This window comes from Mixophyes fleayi, chromosome 12 (genome assembly GCF_038048845.1).
Source record: "Mixophyes fleayi isolate aMixFle1 chromosome 12, aMixFle1.hap1, whole genome shotgun sequence".
NCBI lineage: Eukaryota > Metazoa > Chordata > Amphibia > Anura > Limnodynastidae > Mixophyes > Mixophyes fleayi.
Window position 1 is genome coordinate 4,208,700 of NC_134413.1, and position 18,121 is coordinate 4,226,820.

The 18,121-nt window shown below is 40.6% G+C and overlaps 1 protein-coding gene across 4 annotated transcripts; it reads right to left on the minus strand.

The window, feature by feature from the left end:
• Window positions 1-644: 644 nt before the first annotated feature.
• Window positions 645-16,752, minus strand: GPR68 (G protein-coupled receptor 68). 4 transcript variants are annotated; one of them, XM_075191876.1, is made up of 4 exons: window positions 15,791-16,752; window positions 14,864-15,089; window positions 5,305-5,386; window positions 645-3,215 (listed from the first exon to the last, which is right to left on the minus strand). In XM_075191876.1, exon 4 carries the CDS (start codon window positions 3,120-3,122, stop codon window positions 2,013-2,015), a length of 1,110 nt encoding a protein of 369 aa, XP_075047977.1. In that variant the 5' UTR covers window positions 3,123-3,215; window positions 5,305-5,386; window positions 14,864-15,089; window positions 15,791-16,752; the 3' UTR covers window positions 645-2,012. The 4 variants fall into 4 exon arrangements, with proteins under 4 accessions (XP_075047977.1, XP_075047976.1, XP_075047980.1 ...); XM_075191875.1 differs by lacking the exon at window positions 5,305-5,386; XM_075191879.1 differs by lacking the exons at window positions 5,305-5,386; window positions 14,864-15,089; window positions 15,791-16,752 and adding an exon at window positions 3,728-4,080.
• Between the last annotated feature and the right edge of the window lie 1,369 nt (window positions 16,753-18,121).

The window sequence follows — 18,121 nt, forward strand, 5'->3', positions numbered from 1 at the left end:
ACAATTCAGTAAGACAACAATTCAAAATGTAGCTCAGCCACTAAGTACTTAAACAAAAGATTTTGGATTTTTGGAATAACACATACAGTCCGCACCTAATAAAAGGTTGTAGTGCAGGGACCCCTATTACTAGGGGTTAGTGCAGATTTACATATTATTGAACATCTGCAGATCTGTGAAGGGGTCTCAAACATGCAAGAATATTTCTGAGCTAGATTTCTGCAAGGAGTGAGGAGAAAATCCTAAAGTAGTAACAGAAAGACTCTTAGCTGGCTACAAAAACACATTTGAAAGACGAGTTCTATAAAGGAGTTATTACGAAGCACTGACTGACGCATGTGCCATGTTTTATTTGTTAAATTCAGCAGCGTGCCTTAATATGCGTAGAAATAGGTAATGCTTACAGAGCGGTAGAAGATATATAGCGATAAACACTTCACTTCTCTTTAGAGATGCAGTAAAACATGCAATTTTGCCAGTGGAGCCCAAATGTTCAGATACAACTGTAAAGAGATAGGAGATTGATCAAGATACAGTATACACATATTGTGAAATACAAGCTATAGATTATAGAGAGATAGAAAGATTACAAACATAAGGAGCTAAAACAAATAAAGCAATATATATTTAGTAAAAGTTGGAGGCCATCCTCAATTGTAATTAGAAGGCTGAGCTATATAAAGCGTACAAATTTAAATAACAAACACACTTCCTGAAATGCTAATTATAATCTGTTCAGCTAAATTCCAAAAAGAGTCACTGTGTTTATATTACTCACCATGTGTCTCTGTCAGTCGTCCTAGCTTTAGTTTTCAGGTTTAGTTATACACAGTGACATTGATTAGCTGAGTAACGTCTAACTAAGAAGTGTGTGTGGGGGGGGGGTGTACATGACCCATGTACACCTATCAAGCTCATTTGCGAGACTTGGTTAATTATATAAAATGTAGCAATATATACAATGTAGCACACATAGAAAAATATGATATTTTATTGTACAAAATAATTACTGGTTCATTCATTATCTGCCCTAACACTGGGAGAAGCATAGAGTGCCCTTTCGCATTTTTCTGGTTGATGTTAATAGAGATCTTTAACGACCTGTGTATATAAAAATGCTATTTTAAGGCAAATAACAAAAAAAAAAAAATATAAACATTTGGCTCGAGTGTGAAACAGCAATTTTATCATTCAAGACTTTTCCTGCTATTGGGAATGTCATTCACTCTTCTCAGTGAGATTCGGGGGTAGATTTACTAAACCTTTTGAAAAGGAAAAGTGGATTTCTGTACATTGCAACCAATCAGATTCTAGCTATAAATGATCTAGTATATAAGAGCTAGAATCTGATTGGTTGCTATGACCAACAACTCCACTTTTCCATTTTGCAATGTTTAGTAAATCTACCCCTCAAACTGTGTTTTCCAAATCTCAACCCTCATTTCTTAATTCAACAACTCTCATTATACTAAGCTATTATGCAAGATGCAATTTGTCAATATCTGTGATGAAGGATATCCATCCCTGCCATATGGTCAATTCTCATTTATGGTTGGCATCTCACGGCAGAAGCCTACTGACTCATTAAGGTAGGGCATATATCTTAATATTTCCCCTTTACTAACACAACATTTTTTTCTCTTTCAATATGTTTAAAGGAAAACTCCACAGAAAAAAAATATTTTGCAGCAATGAAATTATTATACTGCATATTAAATCTTTAATAACTTCTGATACTTTAAATAGGTTTTCTGCCTGAAATCACATGTTGAAAACCCAGAAAGCACACTTTTGTTGCCTTTTCACAGCTTGTGAACACCTGGCATACATTAGCAATCTGTAACCATAGAAACAAACAACAATGTGTTTTCTGAGTCTTCAACGCGCAATTTTAAAGCTTAATTAGGATTTCAAGGTTCAGAAGATATTCTAGTAAATTGTAGTACTGAGCATAGTGATTTTAAACAAGACAGACAATCATACAGCGAAAATGCTGCCTCGTCCTGATCCTTCTATAGCTGTTGGTCAGAACAATATCCAATTACAGTTTCAACCCTAGAAGCCGTTTGTTTGTACAGAACAGATGTTTCGGTGTCCAGCTGGGGTGGCTTTATTCTGCCAACCTCCACACTGGAGACTTCTGAACAGTTTAGTTCATATGACTCCTTCCCTTTGGCTTTCAGGCAGCTTAAAAATGAGAGGCAGGTCTCTTTCATCCTCAAAAAATCTTTGTAGGTGCTCTCGCTGGCAAAGCAGTAGAGGGCTGGGTCTGCTACGCAGTTGAAGCTGGTGAGGAGGAGCGTGAAGTGGTAGGTATTGAATATTTTAGAGGCAAATGAGCAGTTTTTCTCGAATAAACTTCGAATCACGACCAGTACGTGGTATGGGCCAAAGCAGGCCAAGAATATAATGACTGTACTGAGGACCAGCTGCTTGATCTGAAGCTTCTTTCTGGTCTGTGTTCCTTGGCTCTTTCTAACCACTTTAAAAATATGACAGTAAGAAAACAACAGCAAAAAGATTGGGAAGAGGAACCCGGCAAAGAACCGATAGTAATTAATACTGTGTTCCCAGCTTTTCATAGGATAATGTTCAAAACAGACAATATGGCTGTCGGGGTCTTTGCTGACCTCCACATGTTCGAAGAAGATGTAACTAGTCATCAATTCCTTTAGCCAAATGATCATGCTGACCAAAAGAGCCGCCTTGATAGTCCGGAGCTTGTGGAATCGGAAAGGGTGTACCAGGGCGAGATATCGGTCCATGGAGATACAGCACAAGAACCCAATACTGATGTATATGTTTTCATACAGGAGGATGCCACAGATCTTACACATGGTCTCATTGTAGGTCCAGTTGTCATGTTGGAGGACATATTGAAGCCAAAAGGGCAGGGAGAAGATATAGAGGAGGTCGGCCAGTGTTAGGTTGACCAAGTATATCCCAAGCTCGTTCTTGGCCTTGATTTGTAGATAGCCGTAGTACAAAGCCAAACAGTTTGCTGGGAGGCCAATGACAAACACAGCCACGTACACCACCGGGAACAGCGTCTGATGTATGGTGTGGTCAATGCTGCAAGAGGTGACATTGCTCTCAAGGTCTTCGTCTGTTCCGTTCTCCATGTCACGGTAGACAGGTGACAAATCGACTGTAAACCTTATATGTCATATCTTATCACTTGACAATCACTTAGACGACATCGGATCTTCAGATCTCTATGTGAGAAACAAATATTAAAGTGCATTAGTATTTTACTACGTAGTGTTACGAATGCAAGTCTGTCCCCCCACCTATCATATGTACCATCGCCTCTCCCGTTTCCCTCCACCGATCCATCCTGGCTCCTCTGTGTCCCTACATCTCTCTGACATTTGCATTCTGACATTTACATCATCTCTGACATTTGCAGCTGCTGATATAATCTGCAACAAATCAAACATTTTATTTACCATGCAATAGATCAATCAAACCAGATTGGTAGTAATGGACTACTGCACATTTGCACTTTATTAGTAAATAACCTCCAGTTTGTTTCTATATACAGTCAGTAAGAAATATAGATGTTTTTGTACATCCCCAAAAATTATTCTCTCTGGATATCTGCATTAAAGAGAACTCCACTCTATTTTATACAACAACCCAATCTCCCATCCACCACGTTTTTTCCTGCCAGCATTTGTTGCCCCATAATACTTCAGAAGTTACAGCCACTCACGGCTGTACTCACAAGATTTACACGCTGCTTGCCCAAATAGTCTGTCTACAGTATCCAGAGACCTGAAGAATCATGGGAGCGGAGTTTCTACCAAATCAAAATAGTACCAGGTAGCTTCAGATGTGTGTTAGGAAGGGGGTGTGCAAAAAAAATGTTGCTATTGGATTTGCATCAGCTCATAATTAAAAAGTACTAACAAGATAGAACAGGAGTCTCCTTGTGTGAACCAGAGATCAAACAGACCGTATTACAATGTGCTGCTAACATGCCACCCACAGCAACCAAATCTGACCTCCATCCCTGCCATATTCAGTATGAAGTCATCAGTGATGATATGTAATTTACAGCATATTTTTACATACTGCCAGGAATGTTTCCTGCAAATTCCAGCCAAGCTTCCAAGATCTAATTACTGGAAAGTATCAGCTTGTCAGCACTACACTGGCTTTATCCAATCCATGTCATTCAAGTGCTCTGATTTGTATGTTACTTGTCCTGTCTCTAGATGAAGAGTGTAACATTGTGTTGTGATGTGAGGACATCTGAGGGAAAAATTTGAATAATAAATAGAGAAATTGCAATATGTCGTAATACATTTGACATTCAGTGTATCCATCTGTAAGAGATGTTGCAGACTGCTACAGACACAGGAATCAGCAGACACAACCACTTGTAGTATTTAGAATCCAAACCTGTTCCTAAGGGAAAGCTGTAACCTAACTGGGGCAAAGGTGAATTTAAAACCAGTCTACCATAAAAAATGTTAGGTCAAACCTAAGCAAACTATTGCCAGATTATAGAAATAAATGTTCACTTTGTTAGGCAAAAAAATTAATTCCAGGAAACATACCAGAAATATAAAATAAAACCATCTATTATCTCCACAGCTGTAAGTTGTAGGTTTCTCAGTGCAGAACAGCAGCACAAACACATGTAACATCCACATGGAAATGTTTCAAAACTCGTGCCAAGGTATGCACCCAACGCATTTCACCATCAGGACATTGTGTACGTGTGTGTTGGCTGCCTTTGAGAGAGGTGCTTTGTACAGCACTGAAACGGCCGTCGGGCTTTCCATTGACAACATGGATAAGTATTATTTCTATTCTGCTTTTTTCATTAAATAAACTGCACTTGATTATTGTACTGTGCAGTCCCATGCTTGGGTGGACTGCGGTGTAATAATATCTACCAGGCACACTCAATTGTTTCATCGCATTTGTATATGAATGTGCTGTTCATCTACACACACAGATATATATATATATATATCTATATCTCTATATCTCTATATATATATATATCTATTACACACACATAAATACACCTTAGTATGTTGTATCTAGACTCTAACCCAGGGTTTCCCAAACCCAGTCCTCAGGGCTCCCCAACAGTGCAGGTTTTCCGGATCACATGTGACATAATTAGGACCACCTGTAGATCTGTTACAATGTGTCAGTCAGTAATGAGTACACCTGTGCTCCAGCAAGGATATATGGAAAACCTGCACTGTTGGGGAACCCTGCTCTAACCAATCTTGCTGAATGATGTGTTATTCAGGACTATAGAGTATGTGCCTTCTAACATACCTTACAATCCCTGGTGTTCTCTGGTCATTTCCTAGTTGTCCTACTCCTGGCAGCGGAGCTGGTACCAGAGACTTGGAAAGATCTATATAAAACCAGTGACATTTCAGACAGCATCCATGTACATTTTCCATCTGCTACCACTAAGTTCCTGTGTACATGGTCACTGACAACTTTCATGTTTACTCAGATATTTTTCCTCTTGTAATTTCACAAAATACTTCCTGCCCTTATTACTAATATTCCCCACCCGCATTAGCAGCGTACAATACAGTGACACACATCCTCTTATATTAACAAAGTGGCGCCTTAGAAATAAACAATGATGAAAGTCACCTCTTTCCTTGGTTATATTTAGACATTCACCCATTGGGGATATGTAATGTAACCAATCTTAGAGGTGGTAATGGCCAATCCGAACGATCCCATTCTACCAATTGGCAAATCTTACCAAATATTATATTGTTAAACGGTCAGATTTGTTAATTCAACAAAAATATATAAACAACCAAGAACACTGCTAGAAATAAATATCCAGTAATATATAGTTTAAGAAAAAGTAAAATGCAATTTTTTCAATTCAAATGTTCGGTACAAACATATATATGGCAGATTTCACCACATGAAACAATACTTTTTCTTTAATAAAATACAACGACAGATAAGTCACAACAGATATCTGGGTTTCTCTCTCACTATACCAAACACCTAATAGCAATATCACAATTAGACTGGGTACACACTACATTTTTTTATTTTTTTTATTTTATAATTACTAAATATATTTGCGATACTGTATATATGATTTCAACCACTCACCACTCCTACGTACCATCCCATCACCTCCAACCCACTCTCCCCCTCCCCTCTGGAATTTGGTTTCTCCCACACCAGACCCTTCTTGGGTTCAGATGATTTCTTCAAATTCTGATTTTAAGCCAATTTGATAATCCTGGGTACATTAACCCAAAAGAATCTTTGGAACACTTGTATATATCCCAAAGATAGCCTTCTGTGTTATGTGCTCACAGTATCTCTTCTTCCAGAGCAAATACTCATTATGTTTTTGGAACACGCTCACTTCTGCTAGTAATGATTTGCTGGCTTCCCTATCATATTAACTTGTCTTGGAAAAAAAATTTCCTTGGGCATTACTGCAACTAGGTTTATATTTTCGTACAAACTAAATGTATCGACCTGGAAATCTGTTACCCATAGTTCATCTCTTTCAGTTTATTGACCGCTCTTGAGATCTGCAGAACATTGCTCTGTTCCATCTCCCCCCTGACAGATGAGTATTGAGTTATACTGCAACTTATTAACTTACTTGTTACTCTAGATATTTTAGAACATGTCTTTTTGTTCTAGCTCCTGACAGATAGTGATATATTCTGCAGATTATTACAGTACTGACCTCTCTAGATCTGCAGAACATTGCTCTGTTCCATCTACCCCCTGACAGATTCATAGTGATATAAGTCAATAATAATAATAGAGTAGCACATGTCCTTGTGGTTCTAACTCCCATTGTCCCATAGATTGTAAGCTTTCGAGCAGGGTTCTCTTACCTCTCTGTCTGTCTGTATTACCCAGTATTGTCTTATCAATGTTTGTTCCCAATTGTAAAGCGCTACAGAATTTGCTGGCGCTATATAAATAAATGATGATGATGATAGAGATCTGCAGAACATTGCTCTGCTCCATCTACCCCCTGACAGACAAGAAATCTCACAAGACATCCTGCTGGGTCAGTAAGTCACTAGTCTAATGAACGGATCTAATGGATATGATATTATCACAGACAGTGATATCTTCCCGTCAGGGTACTGTCTGCCCGGAAATCAAGTCTACTTTAAATTCTGGCCCCGTGAACATCTTTTCCTAGGAAAACAGTTTCCGTATCTGAAGACATCTGATCATGTTGCAGATAGGCTGAGTCAGACACCGATGGAATGAAGATACTCATTGCACATTCTTTCCAATTATTCAGAAAACCGCTGTAGAAGAGGAGGGGCCGATGCAGGTTCAAAGAGAGGGGTTAATGCAGCAAGACAGAGTTGCAAACACCCAATAGATTATTATTATATCAGAAATTGAGAAGTGTTAAGGAGATCAGCTGAATATTTAATTCCCAAGTGTCTGGTTCACCTATTCTCCCTTAAAATAAAGACAGTATAATATTTAAATATAAGGGGGGGGGGGGGGCATTAATGAAAACTGGTGTTACAGCTACACAATTGAGCATCAGACATTTTCATTTTGCAAAATGCGCTATAAGTCAGAATCTGTAACATCAATCACTTATTAACCGATAGTTATGCACCAGTTCTTATGTTTTACTGACTATACAAAACTACCCATACATAAGAGCTACAATACTTATACACAGGTCGTACTGAGTCTTGCCTCATGGTATAGTCCTGCAGCTGAATATAACGAGAAGCTTATTCTAACTGGTTTGTCTTATCTTACTCTGTTTTATTACGGATAGGTGTCATTCTTCTGTATGAAGGGGTATAAAGGACCCTGCTGATTAGTGAGCTTATTCTAAAAGGAAGAGGGCTCAGCTGAAACATGACGAGTGAGTGTGGCTCAGAGTGGAGATGAGGACAGCTGTGAGACTGCATTAGTGTGAGTAGTGTTAGCGGGTATAAGGTAAGCTCTGAAAACAAGAGATGAGTTTTTAGAGAACGTGTAAAGAGTTGAAGGCTGTGGGAAAGTCTGATTGAGCGTGGTAGGCTATTCCATAAGTGGGGAGCAGCACAGGAGAAGTCTTGGAGGGAGTGAGAGGTGGTTACCAGAGATGAGACAAGGCGCAGGTCAGAGGTAGATCTAAGAGGGTGAGAGGGAGAGTATTTTTATATGAGATGTATGAAGGGGTGGAGTTGTTGAGGTCTTTGTGGGTAAGGGTGAGAGAGAGGAAGATGCTGGACCAATAAAGATGAATGGAAGCAGGAGTAGGTGGGTGAGGATAATGCCAGATAGCAGGAGGTTGCAGTAGTCAAGGTGGGAGATGATGAGATAATAGATGAGTTTTGGTAGCATGGTGGGTTAGAAAAGGGCGTATTCTGACAATGTTTCTAAAGTCTAGATGTGATGAATAAAGCAGAGGGCGAGCACAAGTGTGACACCAAGGCAGCAGGCTTGGGAGACTGAGGAAATTGTGGTGTTATTGACAGTGAGGGAGATTTGAGGACAGGAGATGATTCTGGGAGGAGGGAAGATAATAAGCTCTGTTTTGCACATGTTAAGCTTTCGGTAGCGTTGGGACATCCATGTGGAGATAGCAGAGAGGCCATTGGTTACACGAGATAGTACAAAAGAAGGAGAGAAGTCGGAGGAGGAGATATGGAATCGGAAACCGGACGAGTGAATCAGTTCCACAAGATAATCGTAGAGTCAGAAAAGCGGAGGGCTGAGAACAGAGCCCAGAAAGACCCTAACCCAGGGTTTCCCAGACCCAGTCCTCAGGGCTTCCCAACAGTGCAGGTTTTCCGGATCATATGGGACATAATTAGGACCACCTGTGGATCTGTTACAATGTGTCAGTCAGTAATGAATACACCTGTGCTCCAGCAAGGAGATATGGAAAACCTGCACTGTTAGGGAGCCCTGAGGACTGGGTTTGGGAACCCTGCCCTAACCGATAGTGGGAATGGAGGGGAGGATGTGCGAGACACTAAAGGAGCAATTTGATAGGAAGTGAACCAGGAAAGAACGATGTGTAGGAGAAGAGGGCGATCAACAGGGTAGAAAGCAACAGAGCGATCCAGGAGAATATGGAGAAGTGACTCTTAGACTTTGGGTTCCTCAGGCTTCTCTTGTGGAACTGATTCACTCATTTAGTCTCTGGTTCCATATAAAAATGTGGGTGTGGTCACATTACAAGGGGGCGTGTCTAGCACTTCTGATCACTAGGCCACCCCCAACCTCCTCCTCTGCCCTAAAAAGGCCTTTGAATTGCTGCACACACCTCACCACTGTGAGAGGGGAACATACTTCCTAATGTCCTGGCCATCAGGACAAAGTTACTGAGTGGTAGGACTGTCCCCTTACACGGACAATTAGGTGCTATGCTTTTAGCTATATACACAAGAGCTAATAGGCCAATTCCCCTTCTTCCTAACTGTGACTAGTTTGGGGGGCTCCACATACACTTAAAGGGATTTTCCACCTTCAGATAATTTATTTGCTTGCACCTGTTCCCCTGCAACCTTTACAAAATGCATTACTTTTTCTTTTTATCTCTCTCCTGTGTCTTTTATCCTTATATTTATATCATCAGACACGGCTGGGACATGACACAAACTCCTTTAAGTGTAAGGCTGGGCTACCATTACAGGAAAGTTCTAACGAGGAGATAGTTTTAGCGATTTTACCAACGACAGGAAAAAAAAAAAAAAAAAAGTCCCGATCGGCATGCAGATTCCTGTGTACACACTATACACGATTTACCTTCAGATCTGTGCTCTTCATCTGTCATAACCAGTGTCCTCAGTATCACTCTCATCATTACATTCTCACTATCACCCCTCTCTTTACTTTTATCTCTCACTGCAGCTCTCCTTACTAATACTTACAGTGACAGTAAAGTGTGTAATATCTATTATTGTGACTTCTCATCACTACGATGGTCACTGCTACTTTTGTTATTTCATGTGTTCCGGTCTCCTTTCATTATAACATTTATTCTGTGGGAACCTGTCATAGGCTTATCAAACGCAGTATAAAGGTGATCTGGGGACTTTGTGCAGAACTCTCACGCTTAAGTTAGCCGACTCCGCTCACCACTAGATCAGCTTTTAATAGCAAAAGTGTTTTTCTTTATGATTCTATTTGACAGCCTGTGAGAGGGAGAATGAGTAGGTTCCCAGCACTATTTCAAAATCGCCAATCATCAAAAATTAATATAGTCGGTGATGTTGTTTGACAATTTGTAGTGGAGAAGGTAACTTTGAAACATCATAGCAGTTAATGGCGTGTCTGTCCACACATGAATAACCTGACTGGCGGGACTACCCACAACTCCCTCCCGTGATATCTCCATTCCTCGCCCTTTTCCACCAGGTCATTGGTGCATCTGGGGGTGGATGCATCTAAACTGAGTGACAGCTGAGCCGCTAAGACAGGTGAGTGCACACGCACTGCAGAATTGGTACGACATTGTTCCATCAATGATTTTTAGTTCAATTTAAAGATCTCTTTCAACGATGCTATGTGCTTGGGAACGATAATCGTTCCTCGCTGCAGGGTACTGTACGCTACTGTGATATCAGGTCAGCCGGTCGGTTATCGGCTGATTGGCCCGATAATCTGCTGAAAACACTGTAGCGTGTACCCAGCCTAAGTGAGGAAGCCGCTCAAGTTGCATTGGTGCAACTGTCCATTGGCTCCCGCATAGGGTCATTGTTACTGGTCCTGTGACTGTAAAACATTAAATTTTTTTGGACGAGATGAGGAGAACACACACCGGTAAAGAAGAACCTTAGTGTTGATAAGCAGCTGGAATCTTTTATCTTAATAGAAATATTTTGCAACACGTAAAAAATGTGCTGATAAAGCGACTGCTGTTTGGTCTGTAAGTTAGATCTCCCATTCTACAGCTTATCAGTGTTTATTAATTCAAGAAAAACGAGTTAGTGATCAGAATAAAGGATTTGGTATCAGCGGCAGTGCAGGGTGTCTGTGACAGGATGGAGCGCCTATGCCACCCTGTCTGTTGTTGCTGGGAACCGGCTGGGATTACTTTGCCACCATTTCCTTTCGTTATCCCAAATGCGCCCTCTTGCTGCAGTAGGACGGGCTTACACGAGCTACCACCACTGGACTCCTTACGGGCATCCAGTACCGGGTTTCTTCTGGGTCACTGATGCTGCTAGTGTACCTCGTTGCTGGTGTACCTGGGCTGGTACTCCTGACCTCTCACTATGGATCGGGGGTGCTGTGAATGGATCCCCCCTGGCCTATCACACTGACCAGGGCTGCTGGGTAGTGGGCAGAGCGGTGGTACTGGAAAAGCTTGGGTCCAAACCTCAGAGACAGCCGGAGAACGGATTAGATTTAGGGTCTAATTGGCAGATCACAGGAATACAGCAATATTGAAGATGTTTCCGAGCAGGTCTTTGAAGCAAGATGTTTATTTGCTCACACTGGTTAGTGGTACCAGTGATCAGGTCAATTTTTGAAATCGGAAGAACACATTTCAAATACAAGTTAGTGCTTTTTATACAGTTCAGAAATAGTCTATTTTTAGAATCAGGATGTACCCTGCTTTCCAAAACATAGATTTACATGCATTTTCGAGTCTAACAAAATTTACACTTATCTATGAAATTCACTCTGGGCAAAAGGCCACACAGTAACGACCTCTTGCTGGGCCTTTGGCCAGAGCAGGCATCTGACACTTCATCACAAAACTTTGTTAGCACTTGCTGCTATCAGACTTCCTTGCACATATGCCTAATTGGAGGTTTCCACTAGCAACCTTACAAATCCTAAACAATGACACTTCCATACTAAATACATCCCAATACACATAAGACCTCCATCCACAAAGGCCTATTGTATCAGACATATGAATCAGAAATAAGGCATATCCTTTTGTAAGGTGAAAACAGGAAAAAAAACAGTTTCTACCCTGGTATCAGAAATAACGATTTCCTATCTCAGAATATATACAATATTAAAAATAAGTGCATTGGCAGTTTATATAAATCAGCGCTCTGCGCTATTTCCCTTAAATAAATTGATACCATAAGTTATTTATGAGTGATCCAGTCACAGTGTCAGATAATATCCAGCTTGTATTTAGGGTATTAGAACATTTACACATAGGAAAAACAGAATAACTGTTGACCATTCAGAGTTCTGACCCAGAACTCTGCAAAATAATTCCAACCTGCGCAGTCCTGCAATTTTAATTGTTCAGAGCCCACGATACTGCTGAGGGACATGTCTCTGTATTGATGTTCAGCTTAGCGTTATTAATGATTGTGGGTTTATGCAGAAGGTCTCTCTGGAAGTGTCAGCTAATCTGCCAAACGCCCCCAGAGTTTCTGCTAATGAGCAATTTCACCAGACCACTAATGTATGCGCAGTCAATACACAGAGCCACTCAGCAAGTCCGTCATATCTTTATACAGTGGAAGCGTGACCAAATTATTTAACCCTACATAACCAGGAGAACAGCACAGCGTGACAAGTATTAAGCACAATATACAATTAACCAGGTATTGCCGCAGAGGGTTATCACTTTATACTAAAAACATTTCCAGAATACTCACATATCTTACACAAGACACAGCAAAAACTCGAATTCATGCACAAATCATCTCCCACATTGACTATTGCAATTCCCTCCTTACTGGTCTTCCCTGAATCAGGCTCTCACCCCATAAATCTATTTTGCACGCAGCGGCTAGATTGATTTTCCTTGCAAATTGTTCTTCCTCTGCCGAGTCACTCTTTCAGTCTCTACATTGGTCGCCTGTTTTTCACCAATTCCAATATAAAATCCTTCTACTAACATACAAAGCCGTCACCAAAATTGCACCGACATACATCTCCTCTCTTGTCTCAAAATATCTCCCAACTCGATACCTCTGTTCTGCACAAGATCGGTGTCTCTTTTCCACTCTCATCACATCCTCCCATTCCCGGTTACAGGATTTTTTTTTTGGGCTGCACCCACTTTGTGTAATTCCCTTCCTTACACAATAACCTCCAAGCATTCTCTAAAAACCCACCTCTCCAGGCAAGCTTATAATATTCCTCCATGACCCTCTTAATCTCCCTAGGTTACCCTATTACCACCCTCTACACAGCTAACACAAGACAACAACCCTCTGACCAACATTGCTGTGTGACTGATCACACAGTCCACTAAATACTTTTTACCTTTGCATTCTAGCAATATGCCATATGTAGCACTTACCCTCATGTATCAGACTCCGCTTTTTCCATATATTGTAAGCTTGCGATCAGAACCCTTTTCCCTCTCTGTCTGTCTTACCCAGTATTGTTCTATTAATGTGTGTGTTCCCAATTGTAAAGCGCTACGGAATTTGTTGGTGCTATATAAAGAATTGATGATGTTGATCAGACAGGCAGACAAAGGGAAGGATTTGACCACAGAATCAACCACACATTGCTGCAGACAGAATATCAACACATACAATAAGTCTACAGAGTGGGTACAATGATACCTTAGTTGTTATTTTGTCGATGTTTAATAGCTTTAACTAAGATTTATTACCGAGATCTAATCTAAGAGTATTTCATTAAATGGTCAGAGGCAGCAACATGTTTAAGAAACTTTTTTATATCTTCTGCTAACTCTAACGTTAAATAAATTTTGCTGTATCTCATGCCAGACAAACTACATAAAATCTGGACGTCAGAAACCAAATACTGTTGGAGAAATTGTGGGGAAGTTGGTACGCTTATACACGCTTTTTGGAACTGTCCTAAGCTACAACCACTTTGGGTTGAAATTTTCCAGCTAATTACTAAGGTCACTAAGGATGATTTATCCCCATCCCCGGCTATGGCACTTTTACACCTATATCCCCCTCATCTTCAGCATCATAATCACTATGTGGCTGGGCACATTCTCATCTCAGCCAGAGCCGCAATAGCTCAAAGCTGGAAATCCCCCTTGGCTCCATCTCTTACCAAAATCATCAGCAAAGTACAACACAGCTATGAGATGGAAACCATAGGGTTTAACTTCACCTCAAGGGTTTCCTCGCCCCTGGTTAAATGGTTCACATGGTACGAATTTTTCTTAGGGTACAGACCTGTGTCTGCCACCTAACTCTCCCATGCTGTATACCCCTCTGGAGGGTAGATGTCCTGTTTTCAAAGTGTATTTTTATGGTTGATTGGGTTTAATACGGCCAGTCTCAGACTCTTGCCCCCCTGTCTGTCTCCCTCCCCCTCCAACCTTGAAGTTTTTGTCTTATGTGTATTTGAATGTTTCTTGTGTTTGTTATTTCTTTTTTGATTGTTTGTTTATGGGCAGTTCTGACTGATTTATTGGATCTACATTATGCACTGTACTCTGTTGTAACTGCCATGTTTGTTACATATTCTTTTACTAAAAACTTAATAAAAACCTTTAAAGTAAAAAAAATAAATACTTTGCTGCTTATGTACGGGAGAGGGATAATTAAATCACTGTATCTTAATCTTTACATCACACACTTAGTGTAACTGTAACTTAGTAACAATCATATTGAACCTCAATGGTATTGGCTGTGACCAGATGTCTCTTCTACGTTGTTACTTTGTGTCCTTATTTTCCATATCGATGTCCAACACTCAGGAATAAAACTTATGACTTTCCCTGCACTCTGTGTAATATTTTTTTTAGGGGGGGTCATTTTAATTTCCCCTTTATTTAGCAAATTCACCGCAGGTTAATTTATATCACTAAATACTTCAATCTCTGCCTCTGGAAGCCACCCATATATGTCTTCTCTGACCTCTTCTTCCAGAACACTGGTATATATTTCAGGCAGATTAGATACTATGTAATAAGGGTTAGTAAATGGGTTCTTACCTTAAGATTTCAGGATTCCAGAATGTCCCTTGTAAGTCAGCAGAACTTCTCACCTCCATCCACAGAGGATTTCCAAGTACCATCATCTCCTATCATTCCAGATCTGTCCGGAGTGTGCACGAAATCTCTTACATCCCTCCTGTGTCTGCCTCTGTTCTCCTCCCGGCCCCTCCCTGACCGCTCTGCAGTTCTCGTCTTGGATATAGATTCACGATTGTGAAGATACCTTGTGTAAGAATGTATACAGAGTAAAACATTTCAAACAATGACCACAACACATATTTGGAAACAGAGAGAACAAAGAAGCAGAACAATGTATCAAATAATTAAAATAGAAAAGCAAAAAGACACAAAGGTTAATTTCTAAGTAACCAAATCGTTAAACAAGTTTTAACTTGTGCTTAGTTCTTGTGGATTTTCCTGCTGGAATTTCAGATGGGTTTGTTCAGTTCTCTGTTCTGACAGATGCATTACATTGCAGCTAAATAAAGGAAAGATATATTTAGTCACCTGCTCCCCCTGACTAGGTAAAAGGTTGGAGCGGTGATTCATTATTTGGGGCTCTGCATAAATAATGAGGAACTGTCCAGGATTAGGAAATCCCCTTAATCAAGAGAGGGAAAATAAATACATTTAATACATTTATATATTTTTGGGATAATTCTTTTTAAGAGAAATACTCTTTGTTTCCATCTTAGTAGCTACCTATATATAATGTAACATCTACATATATAACATTGTAGCCTCTTGTTTTAGATACGATTAGTTAAATAACTTGTCATTTTTACAAGTTGCAGGTTATGAATAACTCAAATATTTCTAATGCCAGAATCTGCAGAGACTAAAAGGTTTTAATACATTGAAGTATATGAGTTTGTCTTGACAATAAAAGACTAAGCAATGTTATATTTACTCTGATTTCCTTACCCTGGTCTTTACTTTTCAGGCCACAGAGAGGCCAACATGAAACATTGTGATATCTTGCGGGGTTCCAATCGGTGTGTTAATATTCCAGTCTGAGGTGGGGTCCTTGGATTAGGTATCCACAAGCTCTGTGTCTTCCAGGACCACGATTACAGCATAAAAAGAACACACAAACCCCAAACCTCATAAAAGAGCCACTGTCATAAGTCTGTAGAACTCTGCACCGTGTCCAGCACTAAACAACGGAGCCTTGTTTTGGTTTCCAGGATTATGATGGTGTTGCTGTGTTCAGGATTATAGAGGTGCGTGCAGGTCCCCCCTCTCATTGCTAATAAGTGCTCCTGTTATTAAGCTGGTCAATGACAACCTCTGCTGATCCCACCTGGTCACTGATTTCAATCTTGGTGACCTCATAGACTTTAAAGTCCCAAATCCAGTCCCCAGGGAGCCTTAACAGTGCATGTTTTCCAGATCTCCTGGCTGGAGCACAGGTGTAATCATTACTGACTGATACATTGTAACAGATCCACAGGTGGTAGAATTATCTGGAAAACCTGCACTGCGAGAGCTACCTGAGGACTGGATGTTGGGAACCCAGAGTTGCAGGGATAGTGCCCCCGTGTGTTCTGGTTATCCCAGGACAATCTCTGTGTTTCCACCAGAAGTCTGTAGCTCACAGTGTTTATCTCCTGTAATTCATATCCGAATTATTAGGTTTTCTTTTATCTGGCACCCAAAACGAAACAGGAGGTGGATTTTATGGACAGAGGAAACTGGTTGTTTGCTCGGCCCAGATTTATTTTCAGGCCGTTGTTCTACATGGAGAAGGGGAATAAATCAGACACGACAATATGGAAATCACCCACTAATTACTTCCACTTGGAGAGATGACTGTTCCATCCTATCTGGTCTGTTTCTCCATATGGCGTCTACCAGGAGCAGTGTATGTACCAGTGTTTCCTCACGCACCCCTAACGGATCATGGTTTGAGGATTTCTGTCTGTGGAATAGGTGGGACAATTACTGACCGAGCCTGTGCATGATTAAAGAAATCCTGAAACCATGAGCTGTTGGGGGTGCGGGAGGACTGGAGTTAAGAAACTCTGCTCTATATTGAACAGTGCTGGAGGGGTAAAGATAGAAATGGTTTCTACGTATCACCATAAGGACCCAACACACAGCCAATCCCGGACTCTTACCTCTATTCACCTGTGTGTGGTGGCTGTGTTTTAATATAGAAGCAAATGCAAATTAAAATCCCTCATAAGAAACATCTACTTCCACAAGTGAAAGCACAGACAGTGCATTTTGTAGTTACACCAGTTTAATCTGTTGTTCTGCAGTTTACACAAATTGGCAACTTTTTAAATAGCTTTCATGTATTGCATTTAACAGTAATACAAAGTAACAAGTTACACAACTGCATACACCAATCACACCTCAATGTATCGTTACATTTCCATCCTCCTGTTTCTAGATGTAATTAGTTGAACTGAGTGTGTCAAAAGTAGGAAGCTTTGGCACCTCCAGTTTAATAAATTAGATTTCCTGACACAAACTACCATAATCTCGGGGTAGCTGCCACAACTTCCAATACACAAAGTGTGTGGGAGAGGATATTGGGAACCCCCCCACCCTTGAAAACTCTGTATAATTGACCTAGAAGTTTATTGCCCCACTGGGGCCAGATCTTAAAATCCTGGAGGTGGAGGACCCTCTGTGAGGTTGGAGTTCTTCCATTGTAAAATGTAATGGGACCAGATTCATAGACCTTTGTTTTTCCAAGCTTAATATGTATGTAATAGTGCAATGTAACGTACATAGCAGCTGGAGGACGGTTTATTAATCCTAGTGAGTGACTTGGACGTGTGATGAACTTTCACAGGGATTTGGCAGTATTCTATCAGCAACTTCTTTATGAAAGGCGGCTAAATACAGATCACGCTCTACAACAGGGCTGTCCAACAGATGGCCCCCGGGCAATATCATGGTTTCAGCAGCTGCTGCGTCCTCCAGCTCTATGAAGCCAAACGTTCAGAGTGATCACAATGGCTGATGTTCGGCTGCCACATCAACTTGCAGAAACCGCATTTACTATTTGTCTCCGCTGGAAGAAATCTAAAGAGATTAGTGAGTGGTATATACTGACCACCTTTTGGGGGGTATTATTACTAATGCGAGAATGTTTCACAACAATGTTTCAGAACAATTATAGTGGGCAGAGTACAGTTGTATAGTGAGTATGAATAAATATGTGCTATAGTTTAGGCTGACATGAGGCCATATATGATGGGTTTGGGGCAGTATGGACTGTTGTGGCCACAGTGCTGTAAT